The sequence below is a fragment of the Gopherus flavomarginatus genome, chromosome 2 (assembly GCF_025201925.1).
Source record: "Gopherus flavomarginatus isolate rGopFla2 chromosome 2, rGopFla2.mat.asm, whole genome shotgun sequence".
NCBI lineage: Eukaryota > Metazoa > Chordata > Testudines > Testudinidae > Gopherus > Gopherus flavomarginatus.
In genome coordinates this window covers 59180645-59200402 of record NC_066618.1, presented here as the reverse complement: position 1 = coordinate 59200402, position 19758 = coordinate 59180645, and the positions used below count along the sequence as shown (strand labels likewise).

The 19758-nt window shown below is 39.2% G+C and overlaps 1 protein-coding gene across 4 annotated transcripts in view; it reads left to right on the top strand.

Annotated features, from left to right (window-relative positions):
• SNX13 (sorting nexin 13) overlaps window positions 1-19758 on the top strand; it is a 150225-nt gene that overhangs the window by 86122 nt on the left and 44345 nt on the right. For 3 of the 4 annotated variants that reach the window (XM_050938590.1, XM_050938589.1, XM_050938588.1), the window contains 5 exons: window positions 590-689; window positions 2083-2276; window positions 11519-11623; window positions 13494-13626; window positions 17361-17398. In XM_050938590.1, the coding sequence (XP_050794547.1) occupies window positions 590-689; window positions 2083-2276; window positions 11519-11623; window positions 13494-13626; window positions 17361-17398 (570 nt within the window). Of the gene's footprint in view, window positions 1-589; window positions 690-2082; window positions 2277-11518; window positions 11624-13493; window positions 13627-14526; window positions 14743-17360; window positions 17399-19758 lie in introns of those variants that run through there. The other variant, XM_050938591.1, reaches the window with a different exon arrangement.

Genomic DNA, 19758 nt, shown 5'->3' with positions numbered 1-19758 from the left:
TGATGTAGGTTGTGCTTATTGACCAACACACTACCTAACAAATAGGGCTCTGGTCCATGACTGAGGCCCCTGACACTACTGTAATACAATCAATAAAATAATTAATGGAAGTCTGATATCAATGCAGACAGAGCTATATCATATTATATATCATGGAGTGCTGATGAATTGACTGCAGAATTTGACATGGTGTCAGATCATTTTTAAGATGGCTCTAATTTCTTTAGAAAATATTTCCGAAGGTTGTGATGAACATTTTCTTATCTACACACTTAGTGACCACTTGTGAACAGTTAGGTTTAAAAAACTTACCCACAGGAATTCTGGGGCAGGGGTAGAATCCAATTCCCCAGAGGGCATGAATCATCTATGCTGTAAACAAACACTGTTATGTAGTTGCACAAACAAAAAATTGTGGTGATAGCAGTGATCCTGTAAACTAGCCTTTTTGAAACCAAACCAAACCAGTTTGCTATAGTTAAAGTAAATCCGTTTACATTATATAAACACTTTTTGGTAGTAATTTAAAAAATATAAAATCAATAAAATAATATATTAACTTATCAGTGCTATATCCTATATTGTACAGGAAATAGATACTGTGAAACTGGCAGCAAACTTTGGAAAACTTTGCACAGTCCCTCTGGACAACATTCTGGTAGACAATGTTGCACTACAATTTTTTATGGGTAAGAAACTGCTAACTTTGGGAAAAAAAAAGTATTTTTTTTCATGAGGTAAGAACATGTATATGAACTAATATACATTTTTGTCTTGTGCCATAAGTATATACATGATCCTTTTCGGAGGGAACTGAAACTTAGTCTTTGCCATGTTGAGTCCAGGATTAAACTGATATTATTCTTTATGTTGAAGTCAGCTTGAAAGAGTTTTCAGATATAGAGATTTAACCACAAGACTGATTCAGTGAATGTTTACAGTGGTGTCACTTAAGTTTCTTTTGAAAGATTCCCTTTGAAATAGGAATATTGCTGGCGCTGGTAATATCTCTTAAATTGAACAAATTTCTTAAATTATGACCACATTGCTTCTGAGATGACTGGTACCTGCTGATAGTGGTGGGGCACAATTTAAAGGTTCTCTCCCACCCCCTCAACAGTTTGAATCACATCCCTTCTTACCCTTAGTGGCCTCTCCCTGCAACTCCCAGGTGTCTTCTGCTGCCTCTCCCTGTGGAGCTAAAGTAGTGGCTCCTCTCTGCAGTTCCCAGCTGTTTTGCTGCTGCCTTTCCCCATGGAGCTGTCACACAGGGAAGGGGCCCAACCAGCTAAATTTTGGGGGGACAGGACATGACCCCACATGCATCCCACGAGTCGCCTCTGCCTTGCCTCATACTCTAAGTAGTCCTATTGAGACTATTTATGGTAGTACCCACTATGTCAGAATTTGGAGGATTGCAGGACTTGTAGAAATCTCCAAAAATGTCCTTTGTTTAAAGATACTTTTAAAAAGTATAAATATTAGTTTTAATATCTCTAAAATATATTCATATGCAAGAATAAGAATGTCTGTCTTTAGATTGTTGGCCTCTTCAGTAAATCACAAAATTGATAAAGGAGTGAAGTTTATTTACAAGTTTCACATAGTGTCAGTGCCCTGTTGTCACATTCTGTTGTGCCCTGACATTGCAAGGATTAAATAAAAGTTAACGTTTAGACTTCTGTGAAGAAACCCAATTTTACCCCAGGCTCAATTTCCTCTTGGTTCCTACCATGCTGCGCACAGTCCTGTTATATCTCATGTGGCTGTGGCTACAATTAAGCTGTGATGTGCTCATTTTTTAATATAAAACACAGCCCTAGTTCTATACTTTCCTCCAGACTTTGCTTTTTGTTGAAGTCTTATGAGTATCCTATTGGGAGTGTTGAGGGGGCCTTTCTGACAGTGACTCTGAGTGTCAATGTTATAGTCTTATCCAAAACCATAATCAAATCCTGAAGCTTATTCCTAATTTAGTTCATGTTTCTGATCTAGTCATTTTTTATATCAGGATGCGTGAGTTCTTAAGATGTGTTTTTATCCTAACAGGTATAATTACAATAATGATGATTGATTTTGTAGATTATATGCAGCAGACTGGAGGCCAAGCACATCTCTTCTTCTGGATGACAGTGGAAGGGTACAGGGTTACAGCACAGCAACAGCTGGAGGTGTTACTAAGCCGGCAGAGAGATGGAAAACATCAGACTAATCAAACCAAAGGCCTATTAAGAGCAGCTGCAGTTGGAATTTATGAGCAGTACTTATCAGAGAAGGTAGGAATATTCTTCTTTGAAATAATTTACTAATTTTTGAATTGGTAAGTATTTGTGGAATGTTTTTAAATGTACACTGCAGTGTCAGAACTCTTAATTGAATTTAGAACCACCAGAAGCTAACTTCTTGTGAAACAGATTTGGTGAAAAACTTGTTACAAGAAAACAGATGTGTTGCAGTTGATACCTGAATGATTTCACTTGCATCGAGCTTAGGATAAATAGTTCCTGCTGGCAGGTCTGTAAAGGGATGCTGGCATCAGCACTGATGGCTGCCTGTCCTGTAAAACACAATGCATATAAGGTACTCAAAAGTTGGTTGACTTAGACAAAGAAAAACAAATTGAAAACCTAAAAGCCGGCATCCTCTGCTCATTTGAGCTCCACCCACAACCAACTGGGTGGTAAGCAAGCATTTAGAGGGTGACACAACCTGTGTCCTGGATCGTGCTCCCCATTTTCCTGCCGTCTGTCCCCCTTACTCCCTGCCTGGGCCTCTATAACATTGGACCGGTGGGTCATCAGCACAGTAGCAGGGGGATATACTCTCCAGTTTATTTCTGTCCCTACCATCCACCCACCCTCCCCGTGCCTCTTCAGGGACCCTTCTCACGAGCATCTCCTCGTTCAGGAGGTGCAAGGCCTTCTGCAGGTGGGAGCCATTGAAGAAGTCCCACTGCATTTAAGGGACAAGTATCTCGAGAAGTTAAAGTTTCACATGGTCTCCCTGGCCTCCATCATTCCTTCCCTGTATCCAGGAGACTGGTATGCTGCCTTGAATTTAAAAGAAGCTTACTTTCACATATCAATATTCCACTCTCACAGATGGTTCCTACATTTCATAGTTGGGACCGCCCACTACCAATTTGCGGTGTTCCCATTTGGCCTGGGAGCAACACCAATAGTATTTACGAAATGCTTGTCGGTGGCAGTGGCCTACTTCAAGTGTTGGGGTATCCAGGTTTACCCATACCTTGACAGCTGGCTCATCAAGGGCTGCTCCAGGGCCCAAGTCTAACACAGCAGTGAAATGCTGCAAGCCATTTGTTGGGCTCTGGGCCTGCTGAGAAACTAACAAAAATCAACGTTAAACTCTATCCATTGGACCAGGACTATCAGGGCAGTATGCGATTCTACCTGAGCCAGAGCATTTCTGCCAGAGGCCAGGTTCAGTGCAATGTCTCATCTAATTGCCAGTGTCACAGCATATCCACTCACCATAGCCCGGGTCTCTCTGATGATTGGGTCACATGGCAGCATGCACTTGCGGCGTCCGCCATGCGAAGCTCAGACTGTGCCCCCTTCAAATGTGGCTAGCGGCAATGTACTCCCCAGCCAAACACCACCTCCCTTTTGTTCCTACCCCTCGTCAAGGGCACATCCATCAGAATCTTGATGGAAAATATGGCTTGCATGTTCTAGATCAACAAATGGAAGATAAAGATTCCCTTCTTGTGCACTGAAGTTGTAATATTATGGAACTGGTGTATAGCCCATCAGATTCAGATATCAACCATTTACCTTCTTGGAATCCACAATGTCACAGACGATATGCTAAGCAGGTGCTTCTCTCAGCACTATACACGGGAGTTGAACTCTCAAATCTTTCTGGGCTATCTAGAGGTGGGGACTTCCACAGGTGACCTATTCACCACATCTAGCAACAGGAAGTGCCCCTTATTCAAGAAGGCATGGATTTGCCTCTCTTTGGGAGAAGCATTTCTCCTTCTTTGGATAAAGGGCCTGTTCTACATTCCCTCCAACACCACTAATTCGAAGAGCGAGGAACAAGATTAGGCAGGAGTCCTCCATCTCCAAGCATGGTTCCTAGATGGTTCATGGGAATAGAATCCATCTGATCGACAGGAGTAGAACAAGTATTACTAAACATTAGAAGGGAGTCAACTTGAATTACTTTCAGAAACAGAAAAGGTTCAACCACAGTTGTCACCATCCCCGCCATATCCCTGAATCTTCTCTGCTCTCAGCCGTCTTGGATTATCTGCTCGATTTTAAAAACAGCCTGGTTTATCAGCTCTGTTAAGGTTCATCTTGCCACAATATCAGCATTTCATTCCCCACTAGAGGGGTTTTCTATTTTTGATCACACTATGTTCTTGAGACTTACTAAGGATCTGAGGAATCTTTACCCTCAGGTTAAGGATACTACTAACTTGATCCCAGCCTGGTACTTAGGTTAAAATGGAGGCTCCATAAGGTATCTATGTCAATCTACTCCTTGTTTCACATATCTATGAAGACATCCTTTCTAGAAGCTATCACGTCATCCTGCAGGGTTGGAGAAATTGGAGCTTTGATGGCAGACTGCCCACTCCCCCCCACCAGCATCTCCCTATGACCTATCCAAAGTTCATAGCTCAGGTGCTGTTTGATTTCCATTTTAACTAGTCTATTAATCTATTAGTATTTTTTCCTAAACCATATAAATCTCAGCAGGAGATGTACCTTCATACATTAGATGTAGGCTGGGCATTGGCCTTTTATTGGGATAGGACCAAAAAATCACCTAAATTTTGTCTGCATCACAGATCAAAAGCAACTTCCACAGCTTTACTCAAAAACATTTCCGTATCTGAGAGATGCAGACCTACTACATGGGCTTCGATGCATACCTTTTCTAAACACTATACCTTGGTCCAGGCCATCAGATCTGATGTAACACTTGGTTCTGTTATACTGTCTTTAGTCTTTAACTTGATTTCAAGCCTCTCTCCCTATCTGAGGATACAGCTTGGGAGTCACCTGAAATGGAGCACCTATAGGTATTCTACTTGAAGAAGAAAAGGTTACTCTACATGTCTTTCAAGAGGATTAACCCTGTGGGTGCTGCACTACCCACCTTCTTTCCCGTCTGCTTTGGACTATTCTTGTTGAATGTTCAGATAAAGAAGGAACTGAGAGTGGTTCACCCACACAGCCCTATATACCCTTGAAGTGTGGCATGAAATAGTATATAGCGCATGCGTGGGCTGAATGGACATTGCTAACAGAAAATCTCCGATCAAGGGCTTGAGGCACCTGGGCACGTAATATGGAGCACCCGTTGAGGGAGGGAGAAGGACATGTCTTCAAGAACTAGTTACTGCACAGTTATCTTTCTGGGTACAGAAAGATAATGGAGCAAATAATTAAGAAATCAATTTGCAAACATCTAGAATATAATAAGGTGATAAGTAACCATCAGCATGGATTTGTCAAGAACAAATCGTGTCATACCAACCTGATAGCTTTCTTTGACAAGGTAACAAGCCTTTTGGATAGGGGGAAGCAGTAGATGTGGTATATCTTGGTTTTAGTAAAACTTTGATGCTGTCTCACATGAGCTTCTTGTAAACAACTAAGGAAATGCAAACTAGAGAAGCTACTATAAGGTGGGTGCAAAACTGGCTGGAAAACCGTTCCCAGAGAGTAGTTATCAGTGGTTCACAGTTATGCTGGAAGAGCATAATGAGTGGGGTCCAGCAGGGATCGGTTCTGGGTCTGGTTCTATTCAGTATCTTCATCAATGATTTAGATAATGGCATAGGGAGTACATCTATAAAGTTTGTGGACGATACCAAGCTGAGAGGGTTGCAAGTGCTTTCGAGAATAAGGATTATAATTCAGAATGATCTGGAGAAATGATCTGAAGTAAATAGGATGAAATTCAATAAGGATAAATGCAGAGCACTCCACTTAAGAAGGAACAGTCAGTTGCACACATACAAAATGGAAAATGATTGCCTTGGAAGGAGTACTGAGGAAAGGGTTCTGGGGATCGTAGTGGACCACAAGGTAAATGAGCGTCAACAGTGTAACACTATTGCAAGAAAAGCAAACATCATTCTGGGATGTATTAGCAGGAGTGTTGTAAGCAGGACACGAGAAGTAGTTCTTCCGATTTACTCTACACTGATTAGACCTCAACTGGAGTATTGCATCCAGTTCTGGGCGCCACATTTCAGAAAAGATGTGGACAAATTGGAGAAAGTCCAGAGAAGAGCAACAAAAATTATTAAAGGTCTAGAAAACATGACCTATGAGAGAAGATTGAAAAAACTGGGTTTGTTTAGTCTGAAAAAGAGAAGACAGAGAGGGGACATGGTAACAGTTTTCAAGTATGTAAAAGGTTGTTACAAGGAGGAGGGAGAAAAATTGTTGTTAACTGGAGAGTATAGGACAAGAAGCAATGGGCTTAAATTGCAGCTAACGGTCCAGGTGGTTAAGCACTGGAATAAATTGCCTAGGGAGGTTGTGGAATCTCCATCATTGGAGATTTTTAAGACCAGGTGTCAAGGCTGATTCTCCACTCTGGCACTTCGAGTGCAGAAGATGGGAGCCCACAAGGATTTTAAAAATTAATACTTGCCACTCCAGGCTTGTATTAAACTCCCAAGGTTACAGCTTCTCTCTGACCTTGGCTTGATAAATGCTGCCACCACTCAAATGCAAAACCCCTTTTGGAACCCAGGAAGATGCACTTGGGCATTCCTTCCTGTGGGGTACCCTTAAGCCCTTTCACTCCTGCTCCAGGGAAGAGCTTAGAAAGAAAACAAAGGAAATTAGCTGTTGCCACAAGCTAGTTAAACAACATATGCACAAAAAATCCAATCTTGTTCTTAAAAAAGTTAAATTTTATGAAAAACAATAGGAAAGAAAATACATCTGGAACTTAAACTTTTGCTAGATTTTTAGAGAGCAATTCCAAAAATCAAGCACCCAAAATAACTTTCTTGGGGGTTCAGCTTAAAGGTTACAAGCAAACAAAAGCATCTGAGTTTAGCACAGAGGAGTCCATAAGCCAATAAGAAATAAAAGAAATAACCTTACTTGCGTCTTTCTAGACATTCCCTAAATTACTTACATATCTGAGGCTTCAGGTAAGCAGGTTTGAGGTATGAATTGATAATCTATAATCATACCTGGCTTAAAGCTGTTTACAACATTGCTGCTCTGTCTCTCTGCTCTCCGGAGAACCACAGCACCTAGACAAAGGGAAGTTTTTTTTCCAATTTTAAGAAGTTCTAGCCCTCTCATTGGCTCTTTTGGTCAGATGCCCTCTCCATTTCCTTTACCTAGGGGGATTTTGTTAACCTTTTACAGATAAAGCAAGCAGGGAACAGCCACCAAGAGGGACTTTATAGCTAACTGGATGGGTGTCCATGGAAGCTCCCTCCCTCCCTTTCATTTATCACAGCAGGTTAGACAAACACCTGTCAGGAATGGTCTAGATAATACTTAGTCCGGTCATGAATGCTAGATGACCTCTAAAGGTCCCTTCCAGTCCTATGATTCTATGAGTAAACTCTTATGTGCTCATAAAATTCACTCGCCCTGTCTCACACAGATATCTTCAATGAATTTCTATCCAAATCTGTTGAGTAATATTTCTTTATCAGCATATTTTTTCTTTCAGTTGTATAATGAGTCTTCACTTGTTTTAAATACGTGCCAGGTTGGTGTTGACCAGAAATTGTTGTCTTTTGAAGCTTAGGGGCAGGTATGAATTGGTAGCTTGAGTCCAGGTTGGATATACACAAAAAATACCTCTGTTATAATTAGAACCCTTCCATGTAGAAATCATTGATTGAATTGCCTTGAAGATTGTTACTCTTTCCTTCAGAAGTGAGACACATTTTCTCTATGGGGTGTATTTGTATTCTTGTTGACCATGTTGTACAATAATTAAGAAGATTTCCGTTTCCTGTATCCTCCAACTGGGATATATCACAAACAGCAAATTCACAAAAACCATGTATTTTAATTTTTTTTTAAAGTATGCCTTGGTATTACTTTACTTTTTACAAAAACAGTTTGAACACATTCAAATGTATGTATGTAGAATCATAGACCCATAGGACTGGAAGAGACTTCAAGAGGTCTCTAGTCCAGTCCCCTGCACTGATGGCAGGACTAAGTATTATGTAGACCATCACTGAAAGATGTTTGTCCCACCTGCTCTTAAAAAATCTCCAATGAGGGATATTCCACAATCTCTCTAGACAATTTTATTCCAGTGCTTAACTACCCTGACAGTTAGCTTTACTAAAGTCAAGATATGCCGTGTCTACCACTTCTACCCATCCACAAGGCCTGTCAAAGAAAGCGATCAGGCTGGTTTGACACAATTTGTTCTTGACAAATCCGTGCTGACTGTTACTTATCATCTTATTATCTTCTAGGTGTTTGCAAATTGATTTCTTAATTACTTGCTCAATTATCTTTCCGGGTACAGAAGTTAAGCTGACTAGTCTGTAATTCCCCGGGTTGTCCTTATTTCCCCTTTTATAGATTGGCACTATATTTGCCCTTTTCCAGTCTTCTGGAATCTCTCCTGTCTTTGATGACTTTTCAAAGATAGTGGCTAATAGCTCAGATATCTCCTCAGTCAGCCTCCTTGAGTATTCTAGGATGCATTTCATCAGGGCCTGGCAACTTGAAGACATCTAACTTGTTCAAGTAATTTGTAACTTTTTTCCCTCTTAGCCACTGATCCTACCTCATTTTCACTGGCATTCACTTTGTTAGCTATCCAATCACCACCAACCTTCTTAGTGAAAACTGAAACAAAGAAGTCAGTAAGCACTTCTGCCATTTCCACATTTTCTGTTCTTGTTTTTCCCACCTCATTGAGTAATGGGCCTACCCTGTCCTTGGTCTTCCTCCTGTTTTTAATGTATTTGTAGAGTGTTTTCTTGTTACCCTTTATGTCTCCAGCTAGTTGGATCTCGTTTTGTGCCTTGGCCTTTTTAGTTTTGTCCTAATACTTGAGTTATTTGTTTATATTCATCCTTTGTAATTTGACCTTGTTTCCACTTTTTGTAGGACTCTCTTTTTTAATATTATTATTTTTAAATCATTGAAGATATCCTAGTTATGCCAGGGTGGTCTCTTGCCATATTTCCTGTCTTTCCTACACCATGGAATAGTTTGCTCTTGTGCCCTTAATAATGTATGTCTTCAATTGTTTTTCCTCTTAGACTTGCTTTCCATGGGATATTACCTACCAACTTCCTGAGTTTGCTAATGTCTGCCTTCTTGAAATCCACTGTCTTTATTTTGCTGTTCTCGCTCCTACCATTGCTTTTGAGTAATGAACTCTGCCATTTCATGATTGCTTTAGTTTCACGCAAGCTGCCTTCCCCTTTCAAATTCTCAACCAGTTTCTCCCTATTTGTCAAAATCCAATCTAGAACAGCCTCTCCCCTAGTAGCTTTCTCTACCTGCTGAAATAAAAAATTGTCTCCAGTACATTCCAAGAACTTGTTGGATTATCTTTCCCCTGCTGTGTGATTTTTATTTTTCCCAACAGATGTCTGGGTACTTGAAGTCCCCCATCAACACCAAGTCCTGTGCTTTGGCTGATTTTGCTAGTGTAAAAAAAAAAAAAAAAAAAAAAAAAAAGCCTCATTCACCTCTTCTTCCTGGTTAGGTGATCTGTAGTAGACCACTGCCATGACATCACCCTTGCTTTTGCCCCTTTTATTCTTACCTAGAGATTTCAACAAGTTTGTCTCCTCTTTCCATCTCAACCTCAGTCCGATTGTGTACATTTTTGATATATAAGGCAACACCTCCTCCCTTTTTTCCCCTGCCTGTCCTTCCTGAGCAAGCTGTACCTTTCTGTACCAATATTCCTGTCATGTGTATTCTCCAGCATAGTAGTGTTTATTTACTAGCATTTAGAGTTCTTCCTGGTTATTCTCCATACTTCTTGCATTAGTATACAGACCTTTAAGATACTGATTTGATTTCCTGCCCCCCGCAGTTCTGTCTTCGCCCTGCCTTATCCCTGCTATAACAGTCCATGCTCCCCCCAAATTATGGCCCTTCTCCCAACTCTCCATGTTTTTGACTTACCTGTGGGCTTTGGTCACCTGCCCCCTTCAAACCTAGTTTAAAGCCCTCCTCACTAGGTTAGCCAGTCTGTAACTGAATATACTCTTCCCCGTCCTTGATAGGTGGACCCTATCTCTGCTTAGCAGTCCTTCTTCCTGGAACAGCATCCTGTGGTTAAGGAAACTGAAGCCCTCCTGGCAACACCATCCATGCTGCCAGGCATTCAACTCCAGGATGCATCTACCCTTGACCGGAAGGATTGAAGAGAACACTCCTGCACTCCCAACTCTTTCACCCTTAGTCCCAGAGCCCTGTAGTCACTTCTGATCTGCAGAGGGTCATATCTGGCAGTGTGATTAGTGTCCACATGGATGAGTAGCATGGGGTTCTAGTCAGAGGGCTGGATGATTCTTGACACTCCCTCTGTAACGTCTCGGATATGGGCCCCTGGCAGGCAGCATGCTTCCTGGGCTGCTGTGTCAGGGCGACAGATGGGTGCCTCCGTTCCCCTCAGAAGAGTCACCAACCACCATTACCCTACGTTTCCTCCTGGGAATGGTGGCTGCGATCCTCCCAGCCTTGGAGGTACATGGCTCCTTCTCCACCTTGGGAGTGATTCCTCATTGCTTGCTGCCATGGCACCATAACGGTTTTCCATCAATGTGGTAGGAGGGTTGGGAATAGGGGTGGAGTACTGCCTGGTGCCAGAGGTAATCAGCTGCCAGTGTCCTCTCTGTGACAGAGCCATATCCTCCTCCTCCCCCGGTGGTGTGACAGCAATCCTCTGTAGCTGAATAGCTTCCTCAGCATTGGATGTCTCCATATGAATACTCTCAAGAAATTGCTCATGGGCATGAATGCTCCTCAGCCTAGCCACCTCATAATGTAGCTCTCCTGCTTCCTGAGAGATTCCAACAGCACCTTTCACACTGGATGGTCCCTCCCAGCCTGGCTTTCTGAGAGTGGGAAATGCAGGCCACAGTTTCTGCAAATCCACACCAGGATCTGGATAGAGGCATCCATGGTTAGGCTGTCTGTCTGGATACAGGTTCAGGTAAAAGACAGGAGCAGCGTTGGCGCTGGTGATGCAGCCCTTCTTAACCATAGTGATTATATTACGTCTTCCTCCCACAAACCTCCCTCTCAAACTCCTCTCTTTATGATCCCCTTCATTCATATAACTCTCATTAACTGAATAGCAGCTGTATGCATGTATCAAAGAGTAACATGCTACAGGCATTTTTATGTTTGCTTTCAGTAACTGTTGCAGAGTCATTACTTTGTGTGTGTCTTATTTATAGCCCTATTTTCTGTTAAGGCTTGGGTTTAATTTTTTCAAATGGTGTGGTGTTGGTTTTTTTTAAGTTAAACACTACATATATTGATTTAGATCTCTGTGACAGGCATCTCCAAGAGTTAATATTGATGACTCCTTGGTAGCAAAACTGGCAGAAACATTGAACCACGAGGAGCCAACACCTGAAATCTTCGATGACATTCAGAGAAAGGTATAACATATTCACTCTTTATTTAATAGGAATTATTGAGACTCATTACAGCAAGGTGGATTGATTTAAATCAAAATTATTTAAATTGCTGAATTTAATAATGATTTAAATCAGCAAGCAGGAAACCTTGATTTAAATAGTTGATGTTAATCATGTTTTGTATTTATATTTTTTAGTTAAGACGAAAACAACAAAAAAAACCACCTTGATTCTCGTTTGTGGTAACCATTAATACATATGGACTTGCAATTGAATGCAGCCTTTATGCTAAATTTGGTGGTACTTGTTACTAACCAGGAAGATATATTATATCTATACTCATTTAAGTAGCTATGTAGCTTGACTTACATTTATTCAGCTTCTTAATTTTGGCTTTTTTTGTTAGAAAATGGTGAATGATTCATTTTTATTAATATTTTTTTTCCTGTGTGTTTTTGTCAAAACAGCATTTTAATTTCTTGAATTAAATAAAACTACCTTAAATATGCTGGATACCTAAAAGTTGATCAAAAACTGATGTATTATCTATAGCTAGTGAATTGAACTGATTGTTTCTGGTCACCATGTCCTTCAAGATTTTAAGAACTAGTTAGCTTTCATCCTCTTGGACCTAGTTTTTTATTCATAGAATAGAATAAGAAAACAAGCATTCTTGCTTTTTCAAATCTCAATTGGTTTCTTAACTTTGAATGGATTAGTCATTGAACTAAAGTAGTTGAATAATCTGACATGAAGAAAATATTCTTTCTACTCTTGCAGAAGAAGCTAGTGCTGTCAAAAGCTGGTTTAGCTCTTCATTAAATGCTGGTTCCAGGTGCTTAACTAATGACTTCCACCTGTTCAGGGGTTTGACTTTCTTTACAATTGGGCAGCAAACATACTGCTTAATATTTATTTTTGTATTTAATTTAAATGATTGTAATAGATTATAATAAATTTAGGCCTTTATATGGGCTTTCAAATTCAAATTTAATTTTGAATAACTTTATTTGATTAAATAAGCCTGTAATTTAATTTAATAAAATCATTGAATTTTTTTATTCCCTCCTTCCCCACGCCCCTACCCTTCTACCAGATTTATTGGCAACAATCAAACTTTTCTTCAATTTTCATTAAAAAATTAGTCACTCCAAAGTATCTAAGATTCAAATTAGTCATCCTATGCCGTTTTACAGTTCCAGTACACAAACCTCATAACTGGTTCATTGTTTTAAAAGCAAGTGGGGGGAAAAAGATGTACATATGATAGTAATTTTTGTCATTGTTATAATTAGGGTGATATTGATGCCTGTGTGTTGAAGTTCCGGTTTAGGAAAGTGTCCTTACTGAGGACCACATTTAAACATGTGCTTAAATCCCACTACTTTTAATAATGTCATCAAGGTAAGGATGGGTTAGTAGATTTTAGTGCCTGAGCTAAGAAATTTTTAGGCAAGTTTTTTTGCCAAGTATGTTGCTATTGCAATGAATAACTTCCAGAAACGCTGTTAAAATATTAGGGAACTATTAGATGTGAAAAAAGGGAAAATATATATACAACAAAGGAGATGACATGTTTTAACCTTTTTACTGGTAAACAAGATTTTTATCTGGTTGTGCAGATATTCTCTATACTTTCAAAGAGAAATATTATTAGAACCAGTAATATCACACCTTGTTTTAAAAGTGCATTGTTAACTGCTTCATGTGAACCAAAGCATTTGTATAATACAGCAACAGAATTTAAAGAAGACCCCGCAAAAGGGAGTGTGTGTGAGAGAGATGTTGTGTTCACATAAACAGCTTGTCATGTAGATTTTAATAAAAATGTGTATTTAGAAACTTATGTTAACTATTAGCTTTGGTAATCTTGGTATTTTAATTCAATAAGGTGTATGAATTGATGCTGCGGGATGAAAGGTTTTACCCTTCATTCAAACAAAATGCTCTGTATGTGCGCATGTTAGCTGAACTGGATATGCTGAAGGATCCTAGTTTCAGAGGATCAGATGATGGGGAAGGAGGTACGGTTATGAACTATTACTTTTCCTTTTTAGCTTTGTGTTTCCACTTAAATATTGAGCAGTCAAGGCAATATTCAGTCTGACTTTTCAGTCAGACAGTTCACTGCTCCAGGCCAATGGGAGCTGCTGGAAGCGGTGGCCAATATGTCCCTCAGCCCGTGCTGCTTCCAGCAGCTCCCAATGGCCTGGAGCAGCGAACCGCGGCCAGTGGAAGCCGCAATCGGCCAAACCTGCGTGTGGGGCAGGTAAACAAACCGGCCCAGCCCACCAGGGTCTTTCCCTACACAAGCGGCGTCCCAAACTGGGAAACCCTGTTCTAGATTATTCAGATTTAGCCCCATTTTTCTCTTATGATTTATACAAAATGATACCGGATTTGAGGATAGCTAAACTTACATCATGTTTTATCCTTACCAGTATAATGGAGGCTTTAAAAAAAAACACAATCTAGATGCTAAAATGTATATACATATAAACAAAATAGAGAAACAGTGGAAGACGAAAGATGTAATTGTTGTGTACTTTTCTGCCCTCTAGTGGTGGTCTGTAGCAATGTCTGTAGAGGAATAAATTGGAGACCTGTTTGATGTCATCATTTATACTTCTGCCAAAATAGTTTTTCACTATTGTCCAGTGTTTGTCCAGTTTTAAATAGCTCAGTTGATGGGGCTTTTTCTACTGTCTTTGAGAAGGTCATGTCAAACACAACCCAGGGTATTCTGTCAACTTTTCTGTTTTCATCCCCAAACTAGTTGAAATACCCTTTTATATGTACCCGTTCTTGTGAGTTAGAGTTTGCATGTTTGTTATATCCTTTTTAGTTATTTGACCCAGCTTCACAATGTAGTTCTTACAATTCATGTTAGTGACTCTGTTCCATTAATAATTTTGCTTCCTCAGAATTCCCTTCTGTTTGTGGACATCTCTCTATTATTTAAATGCTCCATGAATGAACGTAGTGGTCTAGGTATTGTCTTGCCAATGCCATATAAACAAGGAACTGTGTTATCTCCAAATTTGATATTGAATGCAGTTTTGCTAGCATTTTATTCCCTTTTATGTTGATATTTCTCATTATTTTGTATTAATAAAAAAGTGATAAAATTGATTACCACACCTTAGTTCCATTCATTAGAGAAATTGGACAATACCATGTTTATATTTTTTCTATGGTTCCAGAATAAAATTCTTTATTTTAAAATCTTTGTTTATTTGTAAGCTCTGTAATGATGAATAAATTACAGAAATTTCCTTTAACTGATGTCCTGATATTGTTTTGGCATTCATTGAATCACATTCCGTGTTTGGTTTTTGCTGCTAGCTGACTTTGTCCAGATATTTCATAATGAAAGCCAATTCATGGCTTTCTCATGGTACAAACAAAGTGGCTTTTTTTGTCCTTTTATGATGAGGCAAGAATAACAAAGTAAAGAAGAGCTAACATTTCCATGTAGACATGAGTGTGGGACTTCCTTTGTGTGTATGCTAGCTCCAAACAGAATCCTTTGTTGGTGGGATGTGCACTTAGAAACTTTAAGCAAACGTAGTTTTTGCATGAAATAAATAGCAGGTTAATGCAACTTTCAAACACATACCATAACAGCCAAACATCACACAAATCCAAGTGCGTTTGGCTGTTCATGTTCATGATTAAATCCCTTGTACTTCTAGCATATAACCAACCACAAATGTGCATGCCAAAGAGTGGCTATAGAGAGAGGGTGAGTGTGTGGAGAAGGGATGGCAGGTAAGTGAGGAATGGGAGAATTTGAGCTTTATGTATGAAGAGGGGAAGTGGTGCTTTATGTTGGGTGACAGGTAAAGGATGAAAAGGGAAGAGGAATTGCATTCTGAAGCCAGGTCTACACTACAAACTTACATTGATATAACTATGTTGCTCAACAGTATGAAAAATCCACACCCAGGAGCAATGCAATTATACCAACCTAACCTCCAGCATAGACAGTGCTATATCAATGGGAGAAGCTCCCGTCGACATAGCTACTGCCTCTCGCAGAGATGGATTAATTACGCTGATGGGAGAAGCTCTCCTATCAGCACAATGGCATCTTCACTAAAGCACTACAGCAGTGCAGCTGTGCTGCTACATCTAAGTACAGATCTGTCCTGAGCAACTACTGGATATTTGAGTGAAGTTTCTCTCTGCATCGCCATCCCAGACCCCCACATCAAATTTTGCTTTTTCCTCTGTAAACCCCAGCTTCCCTCTTAGCCCCACCCCTGCCAGTACTTCTGTGTACTGTTGTATGGTGTACCTGGGGAGCTGACGTGGGTTTGTGAGCATATGGGAGGATGGGAGTTGGGAGGAATGGATCAGAAAAATTGGGGACTTAAAGGATAGCCTTATCCCTAAGTTCTCAGCCCCCCAGCCCTGTTTCCTTGCTCTATGCTACCCTTGTAAGAATGGTGGAATAATGCATAGGGAACTGGACTGAAACATGAGAGACCATGGTTTGGTTCCTGCCTCAACCACAGATTTCCTTTTGAGACCTTGGGCAAGTCACTGAGGGCTTCACTACACAAACAATTAGTGCATGAGAAGCTGGGGTGTAACTCTACCATAGCCTGCTGCCATTTGATCTATTGCCATTTCAAAACAGAATTTTAGTGTGTGGTTGCAGAGTCCACATGGACAATTAGCATGCAGCAGGCTAGTGCAAGGTAGTTTTACACCACAACTTGTCATGCACTGTTTGTAGAGAGAAGCCTTTAGTCTTAGTCACCTGTGGTACCCTGATCCTCAGTTTCCCATCTGCAAAATGAGAGAAATACCTTTTTATGTCACTACGCTGTTGTGAGAATAATATCCATTAATGCTGGCAAGGCGCTCTGATACTACAGTAACAAGGACTGTATGAAAACCTAGATAGAAGCACCAGAGAAATAGTCAGTCATTTTCTTTCCCTCTGCACCAAATCTTCAGAATTATGAGAGCTACTCCTGGTGCTGCTGTCCAGTGCTTCTCGGAGCCGAGGCAACAGCAATGAGCATTGCTTCTGTCCCCCCTACCAATAGGTACCACAAAAGCTTCACATATCTAACACTCCTCAGCATCTCTGCTGAGCAGAACTGGTAGCAGCCACCAGAATATTGGCTTTTCCTTAAAATCGGATTGGTTATATCAAACAAGGGAATGATTCTTTCTGTGTTTAAATTTTAAAAGGGGCCTGGTCCCTTTGATGTATGATAGGAAGGTATATGGAATATTTGGAGATTCTAATGACTGATTCTTCAACTGGAACTGACCAAAAAACATTTTTTATGCAAGTTAGTAAACATTTGACCAAAGAAAAGCAGCTCTGTTGTCCCAAGCAAAGTTAGTATGTTTTATGTTTGGAGACTAAATTCAATAGTTAAAGTAAAATATATAGGGATTTTAGTCAAACTTAGTTACTTTCATATTTGCACTTTTAACACTTGAGCATCTATGATGCCTCCATGTGTTACCCTGAACCTAAAATCACAAATTGTTATGTAGTGTATGAATACTCTGTTCTGTTCTAGCTGCAGGTGCGCGCACATGTTCATTTAGATGTTGTGGTTGGAGTCTTTAGGAACTTAGACACTTGGAATTGGGTGTGCACCACAAATTTATTTTTCTTTAATGCTGTGTTTCAGCTGAGATCATTTTATTTCTATTGCATGACTCTTAGATGCAGCAACTGTTGTTAGAAAGCATTTTCTGAATTCTAAATTGATTTTTTTTCCTGCAGAATCTTTTAATGGGTCCCCTACAAGCAGCATAAATTTGGTAAGTGCCTTGGGCTTTTTTCAAAATTGTAGAAGCCTTATAAAATAGTTCAAAGTATGAGGGCATGAGGATTTTGATTTTACTGCAGTTGCTTTTCTGAAAACATAAGCCTACCTTCCTGTTGAACTGATTAAGCAAACCTAAAACTGTTCATTTATCCACAGAATACAGATTTACTTTTCAGCCCTTTCCCTGTGTTTTAAAACATGAATAATTTATTATTCTATCTCTCATGGAAATGACACATTAATCTACAATTATTTTTAATGTATGTAGAAACATACATTTATTCTGAAATGATTTCCTAAATAGATATGAGCTTAGGTGAAAGTGAAATACTTTTTACATTGATGGAGCACCTTGAAACCATGCAAATCTCCAAGGAATAATTTTTTGAAAAATAATACACCTATGAAATTGTAAGGTTGCTAGAGATTATTAGCTTTCAAGATATGGCTTGAACAAATTTAGAAGTTTGTAAATTAAATTCTTAATTGTGATTTACATTAGTTATACAAATAATTGTTCAAAATATGTAAATCTCAATCTTGCAGATTTCAGTAGTTTCCTTTTAAAATAAGTTTTGAAATAGTTAATCAGAACTGAAGAACCAGTTCAATTATTTGACTCCTCTGTAATTTTTAATAAATACTTGTAGCTATAAAGTTTGTATGTGTTCTCACACATGTGAAGGTAATAGTTATATGATAAACTTGTTTATCATACACTTTTGAGCACCTTACCTGCCCTTTTGCCATTATTTTTTCCAACAGGACTTATTCTAACATTTGAAATCCCTAAGCACATTCCACACCTTCAATCCACAGCCATTTTAAAAAAAGCAGCCTGCCCAAGTATGCTTCCTCCTTTTTCCTCTCAGTATGTTCCCCTAAATTACACCTGGCTGAGACCCAGCCAAGATTCAGCTGTTCTCCTGTGACCGTTTTCTATACATAAGTGTAGTGACTTTGAAGCCCATCTCTGTTCTCAAGGAAAGAGATGGGAACCTTATACACTGGGACTCAGCCCTTACTTCAGGTCTGGAAAGGCCTGAAATCTGAATTTGAAGGCATTACTTTTCATGCCTAGCAAATGTTCTAGGTTGTTCTTTAGGGGATTCTTTGACTCTCTCCGAGTCTCTACTGTGTGATTCATCATAGCCTAGCTACCTGGCTCTAAAGGCAGAAGGATACAAACACTAGTCCCCAAAATTAACTTGAAAGCTAGTCAGTTTTAAAAAATGAATTGAAAGTAGTTTATCATTCTACACATATCTTGGAGTTCCCCTGACATTTTTTGTGGTTTTGCAGTCATATTTTCTTTCTTCTCATCTGTTATATAAACACACAAAAACAAGGGAGACTGACTAATCAGCTTTAAAAGGAAATGATCTCTATATAAAGTGCTATCAAATACATAAAATAAAAACTAGAGAAAAATAGTTCAGCTGAAGTAATCTGATTGTAGCGTGTACAGTATAGGTTATAAAATTTCACACAACTGTGATTTCTATATTGAGTCTTCTAAAAAAATAAATCAAACATTTCCTCAATAGTTTCTCTGTGTGATAGTGGTGGTATTATTTTATTAATATTGGCAAATCCTGAATATTTGATGGGGGTAAGGAATGATGGATTTATTAGTGTTTATGCTTACCTGCATAACTTAATCATAGCTTCCCCAACCATAATTAGTGCGGCCACCCCAAACTAAAGCAGGTATACAACTTTGATAGCTACACAGTTGTGTTATCTGCATGTTTGTGAATTCAGTATTAAACTTTTAAAATATCATTTACTCTTTGATTATCACATTACATAATCTTATTGTAAAAATGATTTTCTCACAGTGTTTAAAGGACATGTTAGTGGTGGGATATGCTATTTTTAAAAGGTCTGCATATGTGGAGGAACTTTTTACTTTCTTAGATTTGTAACATTTAATGCTATTTCTGGTTTGCAATGCTTGTGCAGGTATTTGAATACCAGTGGATTTTTTTTTTTTTCTGGCTGAGTTCCATGTGTGGAATATATGTCTGCTCAAATAACACAGCTCCCTTGTGTCACTTAGTTACATAAAGCAGAACAATCTATGAATAGGAAAAAAAAGTTACTTCTAAGGTCACTGACTTGCAATATTTTGTAGCTCATGGCAATACATTAACTGTCTTGGTGACAAAATTTTTTTTGCATTTGGATTAATTTGTGCTTCACTAAATGTAATGCGTATAAGAAGTTTTTATGTAAAACTACTAATTTTAAATGTCCTAATATCTCTAACAAAAAACCCAAATAACCCTACCAACACTCCCACACCTTCTTACCTGTTGTGGTAAATAATCATAGAGTAACCATAGTGTG